The sequence below is a fragment of the Halichoerus grypus genome, chromosome 15 (genome assembly GCF_964656455.1).
Source record: "Halichoerus grypus chromosome 15, mHalGry1.hap1.1, whole genome shotgun sequence".
Taxonomy (NCBI): Eukaryota; Metazoa; Chordata; class Mammalia; order Carnivora; family Phocidae; genus Halichoerus; species Halichoerus grypus.
The window spans coordinates 27,318,911-27,340,697 of record NC_135726.1 but is presented as its reverse complement, the minus strand read 5'-3'; the positions used below and the strand labels follow the sequence as shown (position 1 = coordinate 27,340,697).

Here is a 21,787-nt window from a genome sequence, read left to right as displayed (position 1 = left end):
CCGGTATTCACTTTCTCACACAATCACATATAGAGGCAAGAAGCCAGGGAATGGCTGGTGGAGGGACAGCCATGGGCAGGGGAGCAGTGGAGTAGGGAGTCAGGAAAGCTATTCTCAAAAACCTCTCTCTTTGGACCAAGAAGGAAAACCATTTCTCAGAGGCACTTCTAGCCAATTCCCCTTCAGTCTTGCTTGAACTGGATCACACAGTCACTCTTAGCTGCAAGGGAGGCCGGGAGAGGACCTCACCGTGGGGAGAAGGGAATGGCTGTTGGGTGGCAGCCAAAGCGTCTGACACACAAACCCTTCAGTTGGCCCTTGGCAGATACCACTTTATATCGTTAGCTTTCGTGTTCTCAACACTCACCTTATCGTCCAGAAGGAGGACCCTAGGGAGGAAGGGACCAGGCCTCATGGGCTTCAAAGTCTGGTAAGATCTTACATCAGGCTGAACCCAAGTGAAACATGTCAGGAAATTGCTCTTGATTAACGACTCTCCCCCTTTTTACTCTAGTCCTCTCTCCTAGCCAAAATGGTCCCGCCTGTTAGATATAGAGTGCCTGTCTCCCACTGAGAAATGTGTGTTGTTCTTTCAAATAACCAATGCATACTTTTTTAATGAAACAAACATGTGAAGAAAAGAGGAAAAAAGTCACTGAATGCCACTGCCCAGAAATGATTATTGATGATAATTTGTTAAGCATCCTCCCCCCTCCCTCCTACTCCCTCCACACCCCTTCCTCCTACCAACACCATCACACACAAATGTAGTTTTATAAAAGTGGCTGCGCAGGACACACATTGTACTCTCACTGGTGTTTCCATGTTACAGTCCTGTCCAGGCCCCGTGCTGGTGTGTGAGTCATTAACTCACGGGCATCTTACTGGTCTCTGTTGGATTGAAAACGTGTTCTGTGCGTCCAGGGAGGTCCTAACCCACCACTGCGAGGCAAGGGTGTGGCTCCAGGGCCATATCCCCATGGCTGACCGCATCTCCCGGACGATGGGGAACCGTTGTCAGTGGTCACACAAGTGAGGCGCTCAGCGCTGACCCTAACCTAGAAACGGTCAGCATATGAATCCCGGCTGTGATCAGAAACACATTTTATAACGTCACTAAGCAGCCCCCGAATCAGGAAATTCAGCTTTTCAACACAGCTCCTGTGATGTTCGTTAGGTAAATGAGCAGATTCTCTGCTCCAGTTCCGAGAACACCCCCTCTCCCTGCCCTATCTTCCTTTCTGTGGCTTCAGCTCTGGCTTCCTCCTGGCAGGCAGTGGTCCTCCCACGGCCTCCTGGCCGTCCTGCCCTGCGGCCCCAGGTTACATCCTCGCCTCAAGAGGACGGACGCACGGGACCTTCCCCTCACCAAATACAACAACAACAATAATAATAACAGCAGGACTGATTGAGCGCTTACCATGCCTGGCACTCATCTGTATATAGCACAACTGGAGAGGAGAGTTAGTGTTACCAGGCCCATCTCCGTGGAAAGCTGAGGGAGCTGAAGCGCTAAGCAGTTAAAGAAATTACTCAGTCCCACAGCTCGAGTCTGGCTCCCAAAGCACCCCCTTAATCTAGATCCCTAACAGGACTATGGTGGGGGACAGAGAGACAGCCCCAGTGCAGGAGAAAGGGAAGCAGAGGAGGGGCATTTAGTCCAGCCTGGGGATGACGTGAAAAATCGTGTCTTCTAGCAACTTTGGGCCCTGAAGTTCCTGAGCCTCCGGAAACTGGGAGTAAAACTGTGTGTTGGTGTGTTCGTCACAATCTCAGAAGCATCTGTGATTCAAAGAAAGAGAATGGCTGCTGGGCCGGACTATCCTCCGCGGTCCTTTCCCGCTCCTGAGCTTGTGGTTCTGTGACCATATAAGGCCGTGTGCCCATGGGGTCTCACTGCAGTGCAGTGCTGTCCTGCACTGAGAGGGGGAAGCAGAGAGCAAAGAGAGCCCAGGTCCAGGCCTCCTGCAAGGTCCCCAAGGCCCCAAAGACAAGGAGCCGAGGCAGGGGAGCCTGCGGGTCCCCCCTTGTTTGCCCCTCCCCAGAAATCTCAGACCTGCTTTGGCGGGGGAGGGGCTTGGGTGACACCTCCCTCCCTCTCCCCGTTTCCACTTGAGATCTCCTCCCGCAGTTGCGTTGCCAGGTTTCCCGAGTCCAGCTGGTGGCTCCTGTCCAAAGTCAAACACTCAGGGCTGCAGAGTCAGCCCTTGCTTGCTCGCCATGTTTCTTCCGCTTTGGTAGCTTGGTCCACCCCTCAGAGTCCCTGAGTTTGGGGTGGGTGCCATTGCAGCATCTCGCTTGGCTTCCCTTTGCTACCCTGGCTCTGCAGGCGTGAGAAACCTAGTGGATTCCCACCCCACCCCAACACTCACACTCACACACACACACACACCCCCGCCTCCGTGAGCGAGCTCTTTGGAGAGGGGTGGGGCTTGTGCATCTGTCTACTCCTGGCTCACGTAGTTATGTCCCACTTTCTCTGAATACTGTCCAGAGCTCAGCGTTGTGCCAAGTAACATGGAGAAGAGGAAGTGAGATGGGTGGGATGTGGTACCTGACCTCCAGGGGCTGGCAGGCTGGTGGTAAAGACAGAAAATTAATAAGTCTAGCAGGAGCTGATCTCGGATTATTGTGGTTCTCAAGGTGCAAAGCACGTTTTAGTCACGACTCTATTAGTTGTAAGTGACAGAAACCCAAGTCAAATTAGCTTAGGCAAAAGTAAGAGGGAATTACTGGGCGTAGAGATAGGATTAGCTTCAGGTATGACTGGATCCAGGGGCTCCAATGATGACTCTGGGACTCGATTTGACACTCGGATGAAGATCAGTTTATAGGGCTATTGCAGTATGATGACAGAGATGCCACCAACTGTCGCAAAAGTGTCACATGCAGCCTCACTCCTGCTTTCCAAATTCTGGTGTCATGTCCTCCAGGCCTCAGACCTGTCACAAGAGTCCAGATTCCCCTGGGCTATCTCTCCAACCCCTGGCCAGGGGCGACTGGCTGGCTTAGTAAGTAGAGCATGTGACTCTCAATCTCAGGGTCGTGAGTTCAAGCCCCACGTCGGGAACGGAACCTCCTTAAAATAAATAAATAAATAAAAATAACCCTGACTAGACACCTCTTTTCCTTGCCCCACCCTCCTTGGGCTGATATCATAGGACATGTTCTGATGCTCACTTTGTGTGTGAGATCTCTGGATCCTGTGGGAGCCTGGATATAGGGATCTAGGGCAGAAGCAGCCCTGCCTCTCAGCATCTGTCTGGTGGTCATGAATAGGGTCTCGAATGCCTCTCTGACACCAGCTGTGTGACCTCAGGTAAGTGGCTTAATCTCTCTGAGCTTCGGTTCTCTCATCTGTAAAGAGGTGATAATAGTTTTTATCTCTTAGGATTGTTTTGAAGATTAAATGAGAGAGTATATGTAAAGCACTGAAGGCAGAGTAAACCCTCCAACATCCACTGCTGTTATTTATGTTGTTCCTTGATACCAATGAAGGAAATTATGTTTGGGGGGTTTTGGCTTTAGAATGTGGATATTACTACTCAGAGCTACCATTTATTATATACTTACGATAGGATGGGCACTTTGCATTTATTACAACAGCTCCTCGCAGAGGAGAAACCCAAGACCTGAGGGCTTAAATCCTTTACCAGTGACACCCAGCTCATCAGTGATAAAGCTGGAGTTGTCCACATCTGTCTGGCTCCTGAGCCCAAGGAGTCAGCCTCCCACTGCTCTACTGTCTCTCCGGATGACATGGGGAAAAAGAAAATAAAGGGGCCTTAAGTGATACTTTAAAGGATATATGACTCAAATCACTGCCGGGGGGGGGGGGGGTTGGGCGGAGAAGATGAGGAAGGAGGCATGAAAGCAATACTAGAAGGACTGACACCAAAAACGTCAGTGTTTTTTTCCTGAGCAGTGAGATTACTAAGAGTATGTTTTGTTTTGTTTTGTTTTCGGTGTTGCTTTATATGGTCCAACTTTTCTTACTTGATAGTAAGGCCAATATACTTACTAGTTGGTAGAGGCCAGTATAAAATTCTACTCTGAAACAGGAAGCCCAATTTTAAGCTACTATAAGCCCATTTGAACAAGTAATGGAACTAATAATCATGACTGAAGCAAGTTTTCCCCATATTGCATCATTTCTGCAAACCTTCCCTGAAGCTTCTTTATCTTAGGCTACTCTGGGCACCAGGCTGAGACCTTCCAAGCGGTTTTCTACCCAGTCCAGCCTGAGGACTGAGGTGGGGTACAAGAGTGAAGTGTACTAGGGGACCCATGCTCTACTCCTGGGCTGAGAAGACATTAGGCCAATTACTTAATCTCTATTGGGCTCACTTCCTCTTCTGTCAAATAGGTGTAATAAAAACCTACCCTCCCTGCCTTATTAGGTGCTGTAATGACTGATACTAATGGGTATGAAAAATTATAGTTCCGTCCCTAGTGGGGTCAAATCCTGAAGGCAGCCAAGGTCTAGAGAGTATTCCCAGGAGAGTGGTAAGGCCTGCTGGTCCAGAATGAAGAATGAGAAACACTGCACTGGCTTCTTGGGAGAGTGTATCATGGGGACTCGCAGATCCCAGCTGCCCCCCTCAGGTCACCCAGCGGGTCCCATCCTTGGAGGGGAGTCTGGTCATGGAGCCTGGGTAACAGCGGGCTTTTTTATATAGCTTTTAAGTTGTCTAAAATTTACAGTGTATGTCTTAACTTACCATGCTTTACTGTTAAGTGCTTCATGTATATGAATTTTTCAACAGTATATTTCCATTTTATCCCTCCCATCCTTTGTGCTTTTGTTGCATAAGTTTTAGTTTTATATATGTTATAAATATCACAATACCTTTTGTTCAGCCTTTTTTCCTTTCATTGCTTCGGTTTGGATAGTTTCCATTGCTTATTGTTCAAGGTCACTAATCTTCTATGAGTTAATCCCATACGGTGAAATTTTTATCTCAGATATTGTATTTTCATTCTCTAGGTGTTCCATTCTGTTCTTTTTTATGTCTTCCATTTCTCTACTCATTATGTCCATGTTTTTCTTTAATTCATTGAAAATATTTTAAATAGGTGTTTTTAAAGCCTTACTGTTAATCCCATCATCTCTGTCACTTCTGAGTCTGCTTCTGTTGACTGATTTTTCTCCTGGTTATGGGTCACACTTTCCTCCTTTGCATAGCTAGGAATTTTGTATTGGATGCTAAGTATTAAAAATATTATATTGTTAAGTGTCTGATTTTGTTGTCCTCATTTAAAGAATGTTGGACTTTATTCTATCAGGCAATTAAGTTACTTGTGGGTCAGCTTGATGTTTTTGAGTCTAATTTTTAAGCTTTGTCAGGGCAGGTCTAAAGTAGCTTTTACTCTAGGGCCAGTTTAGCCCTACTACTATGGCATGAGCCTGAAAAAATGTGACCCGTGAGTCTCTGCTGAGTGTCCTCAGTGCTCCACAAGGGCTCTTCACTCTGCCTGGTCAAACTTGCACATCTCCCAGCCTTGGGCGAGCTGGAAGTGTTCAGCTTATAAGCTCCATGATGCTTGCTCCTTGCTGAGCTCATGCAGTCCCACCCTATTCAGCCCAAGACTCAAGGAGATGCCTGTTCATGCGTGGGGAGCTTCCTCTCTCTCTCTCTCTAGTTTTCTCTCTCTGGTGCTTTGCCTCTGGAATCCCAGCTACCTCAGCCTTACTGAACTTTGATCTTTACCTCATCAATTCAGTAAGACTGCTGTGCTCGCTTGGGCTCTCCCTCCCTGCATTGAGGGCTGGTAAATGCCTCCAGGTGGAAAGCCGTGCCAATCACAGGACTCACCATATTTGTTTCCCTTGTCTCCAGGATCACAGTCTTGTACTGTGTCTGAAACTGCTTGTTTCATATATTTTCTCCAATTTTCTAGTGGAAGCTAGCAATTTCCTTTAAGATCCCTCTGGAGTAGTGCACCAATGATCCAGACTGGGTGTATCCTCCCTCCAGAAACTTGTGCAGAAATGGATTTAGGGTTAAAGAAGTCCATGAAAAGTCAGAAGGGTCATTCTGATCGCTTCTTAGAGAAACCCAGGATAAAGACTCACCACCCAGTATCAAGTCAAATTTTAAAACAAGAATTGTTAGTGTCCATCAACTGGGGGTTGGATAAATAAAATGTGGTATATCCGTACAATGGAATATAATTGGGCAATAAAAAGAAATGGAGTACTGAAAAATGCTATAACACGATGACTCTTGAAAACATGATGCTAAGTGAAAGAAGCTAGTTATGAAAGACCACATATTGTATGATTCCATTTATATGATATGTCCAGAATAGGCAAATCTATAGAAATAGAATACAGATTAGTGGTTGCTTACTGAGTGTGGGGAGTGGGGGTGGGGAGTGACTACTAATAGGTAGAGGGTTTCTCTTAGGGGAGGACAAAATGTTCTAAAATTAGACTATAGTGATCACTGCCCAAGCTCGTGAATGAACTGAAAAACATTGACTTGCACACTTTAAGTGGGTGGATTGTATGGTATGTGAATTATATCTCAGTAAACTGTTTTAAAAAAAGAATTGTGAGCCATTTCCTTCTGTGCTGAAGGTAATGAAGGGATGGAAAGGTGCTGTGGTGGGTTGGAAGAGAAGCCTCAGCTCTTAGATGGATGTATGTACATACTGTAAGTAGTATTCAATCCTGAAATGAAAAAATGTGACCCGTGAGGAGTGTGCACGGTTTTCCTGGGGGAGGTGGTGGCTCTCGTTGGACGTTAGTCTTCGAACCCATTCGCTCCCTAATTACTTCAACCGGAAGAGAATTCTTGCCAAGTTTTCATTTTATCACCTCTTCCCAGCCTTCTGTCCTCTCTGGAACCTGGTCAGCAGTGAGCGTGTATTGAGTGACGACTGTCTGCAGGGAGAAGGGACTTTAGGGCACATGGAGCTTTACCCCTGACCTCAGAGGAACCTGAGAACAGGAGAGCAGAGAGTGTCACATGGCCTCGGGGAACTGTGATGTCACCTTTGTGTCCTCTGTGTCACTGTTCAGAACCACCAGAATAAGGGTGACATGGTAGTGAAATCCCAGCCGAGGATGCAAGAGTAGGCACACTCCTTCTGTGGAGTCTACGGTTCATTTTAAATGAGGCCTCTTACCTTCAAGCAGTGTGAGTTTTTTGCGAAAGAAAAATTATTATTCATTTGCAGACTTCTTGTGGGGGTCTTTTTTTTTTTTTTTTTTAAGATCTTATTTATTTGTTTATTTGAGAGAGAGAGCGAGAGAAAGAGAAGAAGAGGGAGAAGCAGGCTCCCCGCGGACCCCAGGTCATGACCTGAGCCAAAGGCAAATGCTTAACTGACTGAGCCACCCAGGTGCCCCGCAGGCGTCTTCATCAATATAATTCTAAGTGGAAATTTAGGTTAAGACCCTGAGCTTTGCTTAAAAATACTAACAGCTAACATTTATTGAGTGCTTACTGTTAAAGTATAATCAGCACCTTGCCGACTGATATTTCTCTCACTATATATAAGGAATGTAAAAAGACTACGTTTCTTTTTGCCACTATTCTGTTTTTCTGCTAAATTTTCAGTAATTTGGTAGACTCTTCCGCTGAGGAATTCAGCATCCAGGTCGGACCCAGCCCTCAGCCAGCTAAGCCAGGAGGTCGGCCCCAGAGGCTTCACAGGCCTGGTGCTCTTGGTGCCACGTGAGGACAGTGCACTCATCAGATGTGGTGTGTGTGCTTTTTCTCTAGGATCATCCACGAAGATGGCTTCTCTGGAGAAGACGTGAAACAGTACAAGCCTGTTGTCTACAGCAACACCATCCAGTCCCTGGCAGCTATCGTCCGGGCCATGGACACTTTGGGCATCGAATATGGTGACAAGGAGAGAAAGGTAGGCTGCTGAGCCCATGGGCACCGTAAGGAGAGGGCCTGTCCTCTTTAAAATGTCGGCTGCCTTACAGGGAACAGGAGAGACCGCTGTCTGTGATAGATTGTAAGGCTAGTCGCCAACCTGAGCCAGCGCACCAGTCAGCCTGGCAAATTCAGTCAAACGGGCGTAGGTGATGGGCACACCTCCAAAGCAAAGTCGCCAACAAAGACAACAGCCACCAAATGTCAGGGTTTATTTTGTGTATGACAAAGGGTTGGTGATATCCTAAATTGGGACTCCCACGGCATTGTACAAGGACTTGCCCTTGGGCAATTAACTTGAACAGAAGTATTTCTCAAACCAAACGAGCACTACCTGAGCACCATCTCCCCTCCTTAGGAGAGGGTTCCTTGCCTTCTTGGGAGCGGGGTGTAGCCGTTTGATTGTGACTCTTTCCTCCTTTACACCAAGGAATGTGTTGTCTGCCTCTCCCAGGTGGGTCTGAAGACCTAAGGGGCTCTCCTTCCTGCAGGAAGTTGATATCCTAGAACAGAGACTGTTTTACTTTTTTTTTTTTTTTTTTAAGGTTTTCTTTAAATTCCAGTGAGTTAACATACACCATTAATATTCGTTTCAGGTATACAATTTAGTGATTCAACACTTACATACGAGGGACTGTTTTTCAGTTGGGTTCCCAGGTGTCTGATAAGTGGTGAATGGAGTAAGTGTATAAAAGCCTCTTATTTGCAAACATTTGCATTAACTGTAAGACGGAAGCGTATACAGCTACGCTTGGCAAAGCTAAATAAAAGAGAGAGGGAAAGAAGGAAAAACAGACTTAGAGAATTCTATCCAGAAGTGGCTCTTTGTCCCCTGGTGGGACTGTGAATCCCAGCAACCCTTTACCTCTGTCCTGGACGACAGAGAAGGGGAGCAGACGGGGAGGTCTTTGAGCTCCTGGGCCCCCTCATTGGAGCCTTTGGATAGAGAGAAGTCATCTCTGATTACTGTGTGATTCAGTTGTGCGTTGTATACATAGCCTGTCTTTGCTAAAAAAAATCATCTCCCTCACAGAGAAAAACATCCTTGCCTCTGGGTCTGATGAGGAACCTGTGACCGATAGCTTTAAATGTAAAATTCAATATTTTATGCCCAACATTCTAAGTCTATGGGGCAGAGTCATCCCAGCTCTGGCATGGGCTGCTTCTGCCCTGGGGGATTTGTTGAAGGAGGGTGTGTCCGAGGCCAGCCTGGGCCAGGGAAGCCAGGGCCCCATCATCCACTGCTCCTCTGGGAGGCCGAGTCCAGCAGCTGGTTCTGCAAAGGAAGCTCTTCCCACCCGCGGGACCGGCTTTGGTTTCAGTCACAGAGCCAGGGCCCGTGGGAAGAGGGGCACTGCAAGTGCTTGTCTTATTTCCATTAAGTAGAAACTGACAGCTTCTAGCGGGCCAGGCACTGTGCTGGCTGTTGGGGATCCAGGAATGAACGCAGTGGGGATGGCGCCCCAAGAAACCAGGCATTCAGCACATACCTACTCACATCATCAGAATCAGCCAAGGTGGTTACAGGGCTCCATTCATTTTAATAATAATAATGGTGGTAATAGGGAGGGCTGTCATTTACTGAGCTCCTCCTCCCTGCCAGGCACTGTGCTAAGCATTTTACATATGTTAACTCATTTTAATTAACTCGGGCATGAAAGCCCAGAGCAGGAAACGGGCCTGGGGCAATCTTTAGACAAGGACAGGCCACGGGCCTCTTGGCCAGAGAGAGAGCAAGGTGCCTGGATCTCTGTTCCCCAAATGACAACTACCGTACACAAGGCATATGTGTCCACAGCACGTACCCTCCACACTTACACACACGTACATAGACACATGGCCTATGAGAGCCGCCAGGCGTTTATGTGTTCACTGCCATGGCTGCCTCCCAACCATTTCCTTCCTGAAAACTTCCTGCCCTGATTAAAACCCAGAAAAAACATTATGACTTTGGAATGCTTTCTCCTTCAGTTCTGAAAGCACTACTTCTTCTTGTGGGATTTCTTACCCCGCCCCCGCCCCTCTCCCCCCCCCCATTTGATTATCCTGAACAGAGAGGTGATTGCTTGGGAATGGCAAGGAATACGATATATCAAGGACTGTGCTGGGGGCCCCTGGGGCCTCTGTGGCTGTTTCTCTTCCATGAGGTTCCCCCCCTCAAGACAGTCATCAAGTAGGAGGCCAGGGAGGGTACCAATACAGAGGGAGACCAGGAACAGAGTGGAGATGCCCGGCAGAGTCCGCTGGACATGGTAGGGTTGGAGCCCAGTCCTGTTACGGTGGGTGGCACCATGGCAGGTGCCCGACCCATCCCAGGGCAGCACAGGCTCCTCAGGCACAATCCTCCTGGCTGACAAAGGCCTCCAGGCCCTTGGGCACCTCCTCCCTCTGTTATGTCACCTGTGAGGAGCAGAAAAGTTGACCCAAGACTCAGGCCAAAGTGAGCCAGACAGCTGGGGAGGGTATTTTCAGGAAGCGCGCTGTCATGGATTTGCAGTCTGGGAAGCTGAGTGCAGGGATCCCTATATTAACCTGGGTGGGGGTATAGAGGCAACTACTTCAGACTGAAAGCTTCCGCCGGACCTGGAAGGGACATTTGTGATGAAACTTGACTATAAGAAGGAGCCAGCCATGGGAGCAGATGGGGGACAACGTTTCCAAATAAGTACCAAGGGCCTGAGAGAGGAGTGAGGCTGGCATGTTAGAAGAGAGAAAGCCTGAACTACACCCTGGGAGAGGGGTGGGGCCCTGGGGTACTGGATGCCTTCCAGTCAGGTCTAACTACAGCCAGCCAGATGGTGCCCAGATGCCCTGACCCCAGGGCTGGGTCTCCAATCTCTTTCTCTTTCCTCTCTCAGGACCCCAGGAGGGGCCCACCTGGAGGATCTGCTGTTTGGATGTTGTGAAAACTGCCCCATGCAGAGCAGATCCAGATTTGTGTTTTGGCCTTGAAAGACCTCCTTTACTCTCTTGGCTTCTCCACCTCTGCCTCCTCCCCCAATCCATCATGAAACATCTAGAGGAAGACAACCCCACATCCAGAGTCTGCTTGGGCCAGCCAGCTTTGCAATCTCCTTACAAAGAAGCATCTAGAGGCTTCCTTGCTGTACCTCATTAGAACAGGGGTCCCTGACTTCTCTTGGTAGCTGGCTCATCACCCATCCTGGCCCCCCAGTGGAAGGAAGAGTGACTGGTTTCCCCTTCAGCCTCTCTGGGCATGAGTCCAAGGCTGAAGAAGCCACTACATGAGGGCAAGCAGCAGGGGTCCCCTTACATCAGTCTGGGGATTCCACGTCCCATGCCCCAGCCACACCAGACCACAGACCCTCTCCCCAAAGACACACACACTCCTATGCTTCCAGGCCTTGGCTCAGGCCATACCCTCTGCCACCAATGCCCTTCTCCCCTTCTCTTCCTCCTGGAATCCCTCCTGTTGAGTGAAGCCCAGCTTAGCTCCCTTCTCTTCCATGAAGGCTTTCTCTTCCATCCCCTTGACAGCAAAACTCAGCTCAAGGCTTTCCCTCCATTGAGCACTTACTCATGCACTGGTATGAATATTGGTCATGTTACTCTTTCCTTAGAGCAGCGACCCTTGCGCTCTAGGGTGATCAAAACCCATTTGAGCAGCCAATGAAAGCAGAGAGCCTTCTCTCCAGAATGGTGCATACATGCACACATCTGGGAAATTTTGCATACAATTTCAGGGGGGCTCTGGCACTCATAAAGCCTGGAATAAGAACTCTTTTGTGATTTCAGGTCCTTCTGCACAAGGCCTGTGTCATTCATCTTTTGGTCCCCTCCTCACCCAAACAACCTGCACAGGGCTCAGAATATAGTAGGCCTTCAAAAAAAGTCCCTTGAATGGAATGACATGTCTAACTTCCTTAGCTGTCAGAGAAAAAAGGAAAAGTATCTGTAATTCATCACTAAATGAGCAGATGTTGATTGAATACCTACTATGGGTAGGCTTTGTGCTAAGTATTCAGAGGTATGTGACACAGAGCCTTTAAGGAGTTGATCTTGTTAAAACAGATGAACATATGGGAAGGGGGAAAAAAGAGACAGAGAGGGAAACAAGCCATAAAAGACTCTTAATGACAGGGAACAAACTGAGGGTTGATGGAGGGAGGTGGGTGGGGGATGGGTTAGATAGATGATGGGTATTAAGGAGGGCACTTGTTCGGATGAGCACTGGGTGCTGCATGTCAGTGATGAATCACTAAATTCTACTCCTGAAACCAATATTACGCTATATGTTGTAACTAACTAGAATTTGGAAAAAAAGGAGTTGATCTCCTTGGGTAGACAGGGCTCACAAGCTGAATGAGCTCAGCCCTCACAAGGTGGTCACTGACCTTGAGGCAGGGGTGTGGCTTGACAAGGGCAGATGTGGGTAAGGAAAAGGACTTGAAGCAGGAAGAACAGGAGTAAAGGCAGTGGGTTGGTAGCGACCAAAACAGATCTGAAGAACAGAGGAGGCCAGTGGCCGGAACAGAGGGTCAGGATATGGTAAGGTGTGGGCAAGTTAGAAGATGCAGTGAGGTCCAGATGGGTGGGCCTTGGAGGGTGCACTGAGGAGGTTGGGTTTGATCCTGGTGGCAGCAGGCGGCCATTGATAGATTTTTGAGCTGGGGAGGGGTGGGATGAAAGTGAGTTTTTTAGGAGACTCTCATGATGGCCCGTGCAGGGGTGGGGGGACTAGTGGGAGGAGGACTGCAGGTGTGGAGGCAGGCTGGAGAGCTACAGTGAATGACAGGCATGCGGAGCGCGGTTCTCCATGGGGGTTGGAAAGAAAGGGTGGCAAAGTGACGTGTGGTGATGAGAGAGAGATGAGGGCCTGGGATTGATGGGCTGCTGGGGCAGAAGGGCGAGGATCAGGAGACTGGCTGACTGAGAGCAAGTGAAACCTGGGGCAGCAAGCACGAGGTGGGGCTGGACTGGGCCCAGGGTGCTGAGTCTGCTTGCAACCTAGTGGGCTGCGTGGTGGGAGTGATCAGCAAGCAGATGGATCAGAGAACTGAGGTTTTAGGAATTAAAGGTAATGATAATAGTGGCTTCCGGTCTGTATGTTTCAGGGCCCGGTTTAAACAATTGACATTATTTACTTAATCCTAACAACCACCTGTGCAGTGGGTGCTATGGTTATCCCTTACAAGTGAAAAAAAATGAGGCCAGGAGGCTCAGTGACTTGCCCAAGGTCATGCAGGCAAAATATATACGTATATGATCTCGATAGGACTCCTATCGAAGCTGTCATCCATGTGATTCAGATCCAGAGCAGAGTCCCACTTAAATAGGCACAGCAAAATCAGGCACAACAGATCTTTAAAGGAATCTCATTCTCTATCCTAAGTCTCTCTAAAAATATGAAAAGGGACCCAAAGGACAACTCCCACTGCTTTTCTCATATATCCTTTTCTGTCGTCTTCCTCTTGTCTGCCCCACCCCTACTGTCTTGTGCTGCTGTCCCCGCAAATTCTGCAGATATCCCCTCTCTACCCCCAGCTTGCCAGTCTTTCCCTCCCTTGGCCTCTTTCTCCTTCTCTCTCCCCCACCTTTTCTCTCCCTTTTCTTCCTCTCCTCTCTGCCTGTAAGAGGGGTTCCCTCTCTTGCTCTCCTCTCTCCCTTTCTCCATCTGTTCCTCTCCTTCCATCTCTCCTTCCCCCTCCCACCTCCTTTCTCCCACCCTCTCCTCCCCCTCCTTCTCTTCCTCTCTCCCCCTGCTTCCCTCTGCTCTCTCCCTCCTCGCACCCCCCCTCATTATCATGTAAATTGTCTTAACCTTTGGAGCTGAGTCTCTCCCCCTCCCGCTTCCTCGGTTCTCAGCCCAGGGCCTGCATCTGCATCACAAAAGCAGAGAAACTTGTCTGGCAGAACTGGCCCGAACTCAGACCTTAGAAGAAAGAAAGGCTGGGGGAAACCGGACAATTACAGGATTAGAAGGTTCACTTGGACCCATGGGGGGATGGGGACACAACCCCATGTTAATAGATTTTATTACGTACATATAAACATACATAACATTTATGTGCATGTCTGTGTGTACTTAGGTATGTAACATACATTGTAAACGAGCGGGGCAGTAGGCAGAAGTAATGCCTTGAACTTGTAGGAGGCTTTATTCAGTTGAAAATACTCTCGTTTTCATTTATTCACCATCTGTACCGGTGCTTATTTCTCTCATTAAAATAAACCTCTCGAGGACAGAATAGAGGTCTTCAGTACAATGCCTGACACAGGAAATACACTGTGTTCATAGCCCAGCTGTACCACCATCTCTATGGCCCTGGGTAAATTATTGAACCTCCTCAATGCTCAGTGTTTGTGTCTTTAAAATGGGCATAATCCCAATACCTTCTTCATTCTTCTGCTGTAAGATTAAATGAGATAATGCATGCAAAGAGCTTAGGATAGTACCTGACACGGAGTTCTCAGCACATATTAACTCTTGTTCTTTTTGTTGTTGTTGTTTAAAATTATTGATAAGATCTTGATGAATTATCCTCACAGGGGCTTAGTGAGGAGTGGGTACAGTTTTATCTGCATTTTGCATGTTAGAAACAGAGGCACAAGGCACTTAATTGGCTGCACAGGGTCACTGACCTAAACAGGACTGAAGATTGGTTCTGGCTGGTGTGGCTGCCTGGTTCTCCTCTGTCCCCCCAAGGAGCTTCATTAGAACTGCCCGTCCCCCCCATACACACCCCCCGAGATAATGGCAGCTCTTTGGGGAGGCAGAATCACATTTCACACTTGGTTTCCAGAATGTCATTGGATCTCCTCTGGTAAAAGAAATCTTGACATTTAAGTCACACAGTAGAGCTCAGAACCCTATCTTTTTTTTTAATCGGAAATATTGTGGCATCTCCACGGCACGTTCACCCTGTAGTTTGCATGAATTCTGAAACGGGCAGAAACAAGGATGCTGTCTGGCCTGTGTCTGCCTGAGTTCCCTGGGGCCTGGAGAAACCTCAGTGGTGGTTGTCAGATCTAATGGGGGCTGGGGGAGGCAACGGATGAAGGCCTCAGTGCACCCGTGCCCAAACCTGAGGCCAGGAAGAGGCTTCCACCGGGCAGCAGCATGGACACCTGCCACGCGCTGCACCCCTGGGCTCTCCACAGCTACACCAGCCCAGGCCCGGTCCTGCTCTGACCCTTTGCCTGGCCAGATGGGTAGAGTTGAAAACTCCTCCATTCAAGACCATCTAATTCTACTGCTCCATTTTGCAGATGGGGCGAAATAGGCCCCAACTGGCCCAAACAGGAAAGGGACTTACTCAAGGGATGATGTGGCAGCCCCAGGACTAGAATGTCAGGTTTCTGGAATCACGGTTCACTTCTCTTTCCATCTGACCAGTCTGCCTCAACCTCAAATTACCCAGCCAACGTGGGGCCTCATTTTCTTTCATTCAGGTGGTCAGTCATTTCACAAATACTTACCGAGCACTCACTTCCTGGCAGACCACGCATAGGACAGCAGGGTTGGATACCAAGATAAAAAGATGTAGGGGCTCCCAAGCTTGGGCAGAGATCATGTTCCTAGGATGAGAAGGTAGACTTTGTGATTTCTAAGGCCTCAAGCAGCTCTGACATTCCAGCTCTGCAGGACTCTATGCAGCCAGGTCAGCTCCCTCCCTGCGGTCCAGAGCCAGATCAGGCCCCAGGCTCCAGCTCTGGGACTGACGCCCATTGTCTAAGCCCTGCCGTAAGGAGCCCCAGATCCGGCCGCTGAAACCTCAACCCAGGGTTGCAGCACCAGCCTTGTCGGCCTGCATGTTCCCCACATCACTGTGTTCAGTGCAGAGCGAGGGGTCGGTGGATAGACAAGTTCATGAGTGACTCCATTCATCCAGCAGGTGTGTGCCCCCTCGGGCCAAGTGCTGGGCTAGGTGCTAGCGGCATTCCTGTGAACAGGACAGACACAGCCCCTGCCCCGAACAGACACATCTGTGGAGGAGGGAATGAAAGATACAGAACACGCTTGTTTTCATGCCTTCTCAACGTCCTCAGGGTTGAGAACAAAGGTGGCTGGAGCGGCCTCCTGCGGTCCCGCATGGATTCGTCCGTGCGGTTCTGCGGGCAGTGGCGGGTCAGACCCAGTCCCTGCCCCCAAGGGGCACAGGCAGGGAGGGCAGGCACTTCAGGAGACGGCGCTTTTTATTTCTGTGGAGGTGCGGTGATACGAGCCCTGAGGCGGGTGGTGATGATGGACACAGTAACAGTGTCCTACCTCAGCGGCTGTCTGAAGATGACATGAGTCGAGAGGCGCAAGCTCCTAGAGCAGGGCCTGGCACATGGTAGGTGCTCAGGAGAGGTGAAGGAGTATTCGGATCGTGTGCCTTGAAGCAAGGTGACAACTACTCTAGTTTTAAAATGTTGCTTGGGCACGGCCACTGAAGGGAAGGAGGGAGGCGGGCCTTCTGGGCAGGGTGTGTCAGGAGCTGAGAACACGGAGGGGAACACTGCTTTGGCTTAGGTTCTGTCCTGGTGTCAGCTGTTCATCCTAGAGAAACGGTGGGGAAGCCAGAGCAGGCTCGAACAAGCCACTTCACGCATGATTGGCATTTAATGAAGAGATGCTGCTGAGGGGAAGATGAGGTCTCTCAGGCAAGCGTTGGAGTTTGCTAAGGGCTTTGTCTAAAACCTTTTCCTGAATGTTGATAAAATGCTAAGCCATCCCCTGCCTTAGTAGTCTAGTGTTGAGAACACACCACGGGTCTGGCTTGTTGACGGAGGATCACCCTGGACCCTGGGATCCTCTCTGTGGACATGGGGGACTGTGGTCCAGGCCCAGAGATGAAAGACATTCTTCTGGGAGGCTGGGCTCTCTATGCTGCCCCAGGGCCTTCTGAAGAAGTTGCTTTCGGGACGGAGTTTTTAGAAAACAGTTTACCTTGGAGAAAGCCCACATTCTTCCTGCCCTGAGGCCCTTGACCCAGAGACACCAGGCCAAGTCTGAACACAATCCCTGAGCTTGTTCTTCAAGAAGCAGGAGGCAGACTGCCATCACAGTTAGGGAGGCATTTGACCTTTTGGATTTCAGGTAGTTGTGTTCTTAACTTGAGTCGGTCACTCCAAGTTTCACTGTGTATTTGGCTGCGAGGAAAAAAACACCCACCCAACAATGTCCTAAACCATAGGGACAGGCGTTGTCTAGTGGACAGGGAGGCCTGAGCGTCGGCACTCCCAGGGCGCAGCACCGGAGCCCAGCCCCTTGGGGGCTTTCTGGGTGCTGTCAGTTCCAAGATGGCAGGGAACACCTCCTCATGAGGAGTCCAGAGGCAGGTGGAAGAAGCAGAGCCACCTTTCTTACTCCGCATTGGCAGTAAGGGAGCCATAGAAAGCAAAACTGTGGCCCTTTCTGCCTTTCTGGTGGGACAGAGAGCAGTTCTGGGATAGCACGGGGTACCACCCACCACCCTTCCCGCAGATGGCCGTGAGAAGCAGACGGACCCGTGAAAGCGGCACGCCGAGGTGGTGGGAAGCTGTGTGCAAAGCCTGGGGGTGGGGGGTGGGGGCAGTGGATGATCTGGGGGATGGGGACTCCAAGGTGAACTGTCCTTCCAGGCCATGGCGGCGGCGGGCGGGGGGGGGGGCGGTGCCTAGTTTCTTGTCTGGTTTTTGCCTCTGTCTTAGTCCCACTGTCTTAGTCTCCTCAGGCTGATGTAACAAAAATACCATAGCCTTAAACAATAAAAATGTGTTTCTCACCATTCTGGAGGTTGGGAAGTCCGAGATCAGCAGGTCAGACCCACCTCCTGGTTCCTGGACAGATGTCTCCTCATTGGGCCTGCACATGGCAGAAGCGTTGGGGGAGCTCTGTGGGCTCACTTGTGTAAGGGCCCTCATACCATCCATGGGGGCTCTGCCCTTATGACCTCCTCACCTCTCATAGACCTTCCTCCTAATGTCATTACACTGGAGATTAGGTCTCAACACAGGAATTTGCAGGGCGGCAGGGACACAAACATCCATCTGTAGCACCCGTGGAGGCTCAGAAAGTCAACGTTGTCCCCAGGGGCACCAGAGACAAGAAACCTGCTGGTAGCAGGTGAATTCTGGCAGCCTAAAGCTGGTGGCAGAAGTCCGGGGGAAGAACGTCTGTCCGGAGGATCCTGGGGCAGGGCTCCCTGGGGCGAGCACAGTAGTCAGGCGCCCTCGGCCCCACCCTTCCCCAGCACCCCAGCTTCTGTGGCTCTTCAGGAGTGGCGAGGCCACAGCCAGCCCCGGCCCCCATCGGGCCCCGACATCACTTCTAAGGCATGTCAAGTAGACGGGTGTTAAGGCCGGGCCACTGTGGCCTTTGCACGTTCACATGTTCATTGCCAGTAGAAAGGGGCATGGGATTTTTAAAAGAAAAGGAAAAGGAAGCGTAAATGGGAGAGCCCACAGGAACAAAACGCAGTGAGCCGTCAATGAAAGCCACCGGCAATGATGCCTTGCACTTGCACACATACTCTCTGTCTCTCTCTGTGTCTCCCTCACCCTAGCTTACTCCCCCCTCCCTGCAAGCCCCTAATTACTCTGCTCTGACAGTGGGAGAATGTTACAACCATGCAAATAAACATTCCGGAGCGTCAGGATTGATGAGGGTCCCCACTAATGGCCCTGCCCGTGGGTGCCCGGGAGGCCCCGTACGTTGCAGCCCTTCCCGTGTCTGCCTGGCCGCCCCACAGCCGGAGCCATCAGCCTCCTCTTGGCAGAGCCATCCTCGTGGATACCTCCTTCGGGCTCAGCGTAGTCGTTTTAAGGGAGCAGGCGAGCTACCAAGGAGACCTCCCAGCCTTGGAAGATGGCAGAGAACGGCTAAGAGAGGCCGCTGCCTGGCCAGTGCCATTTTTGCGGGGTTCCTGGCATATTGAAAAATAAAGAATTCCCAAGTCAAGGTCACAAAAGTGTGGTATAGTTTAAATGTCTATGCTTAACAATTAATACCTTGGACCCACGGCAAACACAATGCAATATAGCCGTGCTACCTAAAAATCAGCTACAGGACTTCTAGATTAATTCACAGGGCAGTGCCGGCCGTGTGGTCCTGTGGTGGATCACAGGGGAAGGTTTTGTGATGAGCATCGTCACCGTTTACTACCGAGGTCTCTCCCTGACTATGTCTATTACTTCACTTGCTCCAAGCCCCAAAGTTGCGGTTCCTTCCTGGTGACCGCAGGGGAGCGTGTTTGCTAAAATCCAGCTCATTGGTGGGTGTCAGGGACTGAAAAAGGGGTTAGGCTTGTTGAGGCAGGAGCACCATGTGGGGGAGACTATGATCATAGGCCAGGTGGGGATGGCCATGTGGTTTCTGGGTCTCTCCCCAGCTCAGAGGCCCTGCTCATTTGGAGGTGGGGGATGGGGGACAGGAGGTGCAAAGGTAGTACCACACACGTGGGGCTGGGGGTGGCTTCCCTGCAAAAACCGGACCCCGTCTGCCCCTTGGACCACCACGTACACATTCACACTGTGCTTGACTCTGTTTCCTCCTCCTTTGTATTACTTGCAAGGCAACCTACAGTGGTCTGGTATCACTGCCAAAAACCCGTCTCCAGACACGTGGGCACTCCTTTGGTCATGAGTATAGATGACACCATCAAAGTGGCTTATGAAAAAAAGTCACCTGGCCCAGGGATTAAGAAGTCTAGAGGTACAGCTGCAGGTGAGGCTTGATTCAGCAGCTCCCATGACATCCCTGGCTTCTCCTCATTTCTCCACTCTGTCCCACTGTGTAGTCTTCACCTTAGGCGCCACAAAATCTCTCTCACCTCGCCTCTCACTGGCTACAGCAGTTAAGTCACTACCTCTTCACACCACACATGACCTGTGAGCGAGCGTCCTGGGACATACAGAGACAGGGTGCACCTTGCAGGCTCTTCCCTGAACAGCTCCCCATGTCCTGGGAGTCCTTCTCTCTCAGTGGCCCTGTTGGATCACATGCCCATCCCTTAACCACTCCCTGTGACCAGAGTTCACCAGGGGCCAGGGCCGGGCTTTGGAGTCAGAGACATGACCTTGAATCCGGGCCCTGCCTTTCACTGCATTGGACTTCAGGCTGGTCACCTGGCTCAGGGCACCTCAGATTCCTCATCTGAAAAGTGAGGATAATAGCACTACCTGCTTACAAAGTTGTTCTGGTTAGAAGAAATAATGCAGATTCAGAGCTAAGCAAGGTGCCTGGCACCTGGTAAGTGCTCCATAAACAACTATTGTTTTCATCCTCTCTTACCCCACTTCACTGCCTGTCTGGTGAAGAGCCAGGACCAGAAGCCTGGACATGACAGGTGTTTCAAAATTGGGGTGAAGAGTAGGTGCCAAGGCCTCTGAACTATGCCGGTCAAAGAGGGGGCCTCACTGCTCCCCCCCCCCCCCCCGCCCCGAGGTGACCTGTTAGTTCAGGTTCTGGCTCCAGGCTGGGAGACGGGCGCCTCAGCTCCTGGTCTTGCTGGCTTTGCAAGAGTGGAGCTGAGAAGCACTCCTGAACCAGAGCCCGGCAAGGCCTGAGAGAAGCCAGAAGAGGGAGAGACAAGGAGAGAAGAGGCAGGGCCACAGAGAGAAGGAGGAGAGGCAGACGGTTCTGGGTGACACTTGCCTGGGAAGCACGTGAGGTGGTTCTTCATGAGTGGAAGGGTTACCCCATCGGGTGTCCCCGAGTCAGTGGGGGGCTTAGCACAGTGCCTGGCAGCTGCTTATACTTTTGTGTTAGGGCTGCCTGTGGCCCTGTGAACGCCATTCCCACTCGAGCCCATCCTCAGGCCCTGCAGGTGTAAAGGTCTCCTCCCTCTCCGACGTGCCCACGTCTGTCTCTCTTTCCTTCACTCGTCCATTTGTTTGAGAAACGTGTGTTCTGGCCATGTCTGCACTGGCAATGTGCTGAGCCCTGGGTGAGCAGAAACAGGCAGGGGTGCTGCTGTCCCGGAGCTCAGTCTGGGAAAAGATGGACACCCCTTGGAAACTCTAGAGAGCTGAGCGCATCCTGGCTGCAGGCCCGGCCTGGCCTGTGCTAGAGGACGAGGTGTCTGACAAAGAGCAACAGGGACTGGCATGAGTGAGGCAAACAAGAGCGGGAGAGAAGAGGCAGGACATTGCAGGCAGGTGGAACAGCATGTGCAAAGGCCCTGAGGTGAGGAGTCCTGGCCAAGTGTAAGGGTCTTGAAAAAGGCCAGTGTGGCTGGTGCCCAAAGGTCGAGGGGACAGAAGGGTAAGAGATGAGGCTGAAGAAGGTGCCAGGGGGCCAGCCAGACGAGAGGAGATTCTCAGCCATGGGAGGAATTTTGGCTTCGTTCCTAGCTCAGAAGGAAGCCACTGAAGATTTTTCCCTGTGGCTGCCAGATGGAGAATGGCTAGGTGGCAGCAAGAATGGCACCAGGGAGAGGAGCGGAGAGGCTACCGTGGGCATCCAGGGAGAAAGAGGGATATAGTCTGTCCCAAGAAAGGACTGGGCCTCGCTCTGGGTCTGCCCACCATCCACCTGACATGAGACCCTGTGCCATATTGCCCCACCGGACCATGAACTCCTCCAGGCACACCGCCTGGCTCGGAGCCTACCAGAGACTACAGGTGTCTGTTGGGTGAGTGGAGGGAGTTCCCCTCCACCCCTGCAGCTTAACTGATGCAGATGGGACCCCAGGCCCTGAGCACAAGGACAGCCCTGGCCTCCTCGCTCTGGGTATCCAGGAAGTCCTCAGGGGAACCTGCTTCAGGCTCTGTGCATCCGGAGAGCTGTGGCCTCCCCACCCCAGCCCCTGACTTGAGTCCCTTCTGGATGTTCTGGCCTCCAGTCCCTCAAACCCCTATCCTTGGCCTCAGTTTCCTCATTGGTAAACTAGAGATAGTTCCATAACTATGCTAACAAATAACCACGGACAGGGGGCCCTTGCACTGCATTGTGCTCCTTCAAACCC

At 50.6% G+C, this 21,787-nt stretch overlaps 1 protein-coding gene across 1 annotated transcript in view; it reads left to right on the top strand.

Annotated features, from left to right (window-relative positions):
* The window catches only part of GNAO1 (G protein subunit alpha o1), a 165,270-nt gene that overhangs the window by 78,284 nt on the left and 65,199 nt on the right, over positions 1-21,787 (top strand). The window contains exon 3 of the mRNA XM_036068938.2: positions 7,734-7,875. Coding sequence (XP_035924831.1) covers positions 7,734-7,875 — 142 coding nt within the window. The remainder of the gene's footprint in view (positions 1-7,733; positions 7,876-21,787) is intronic.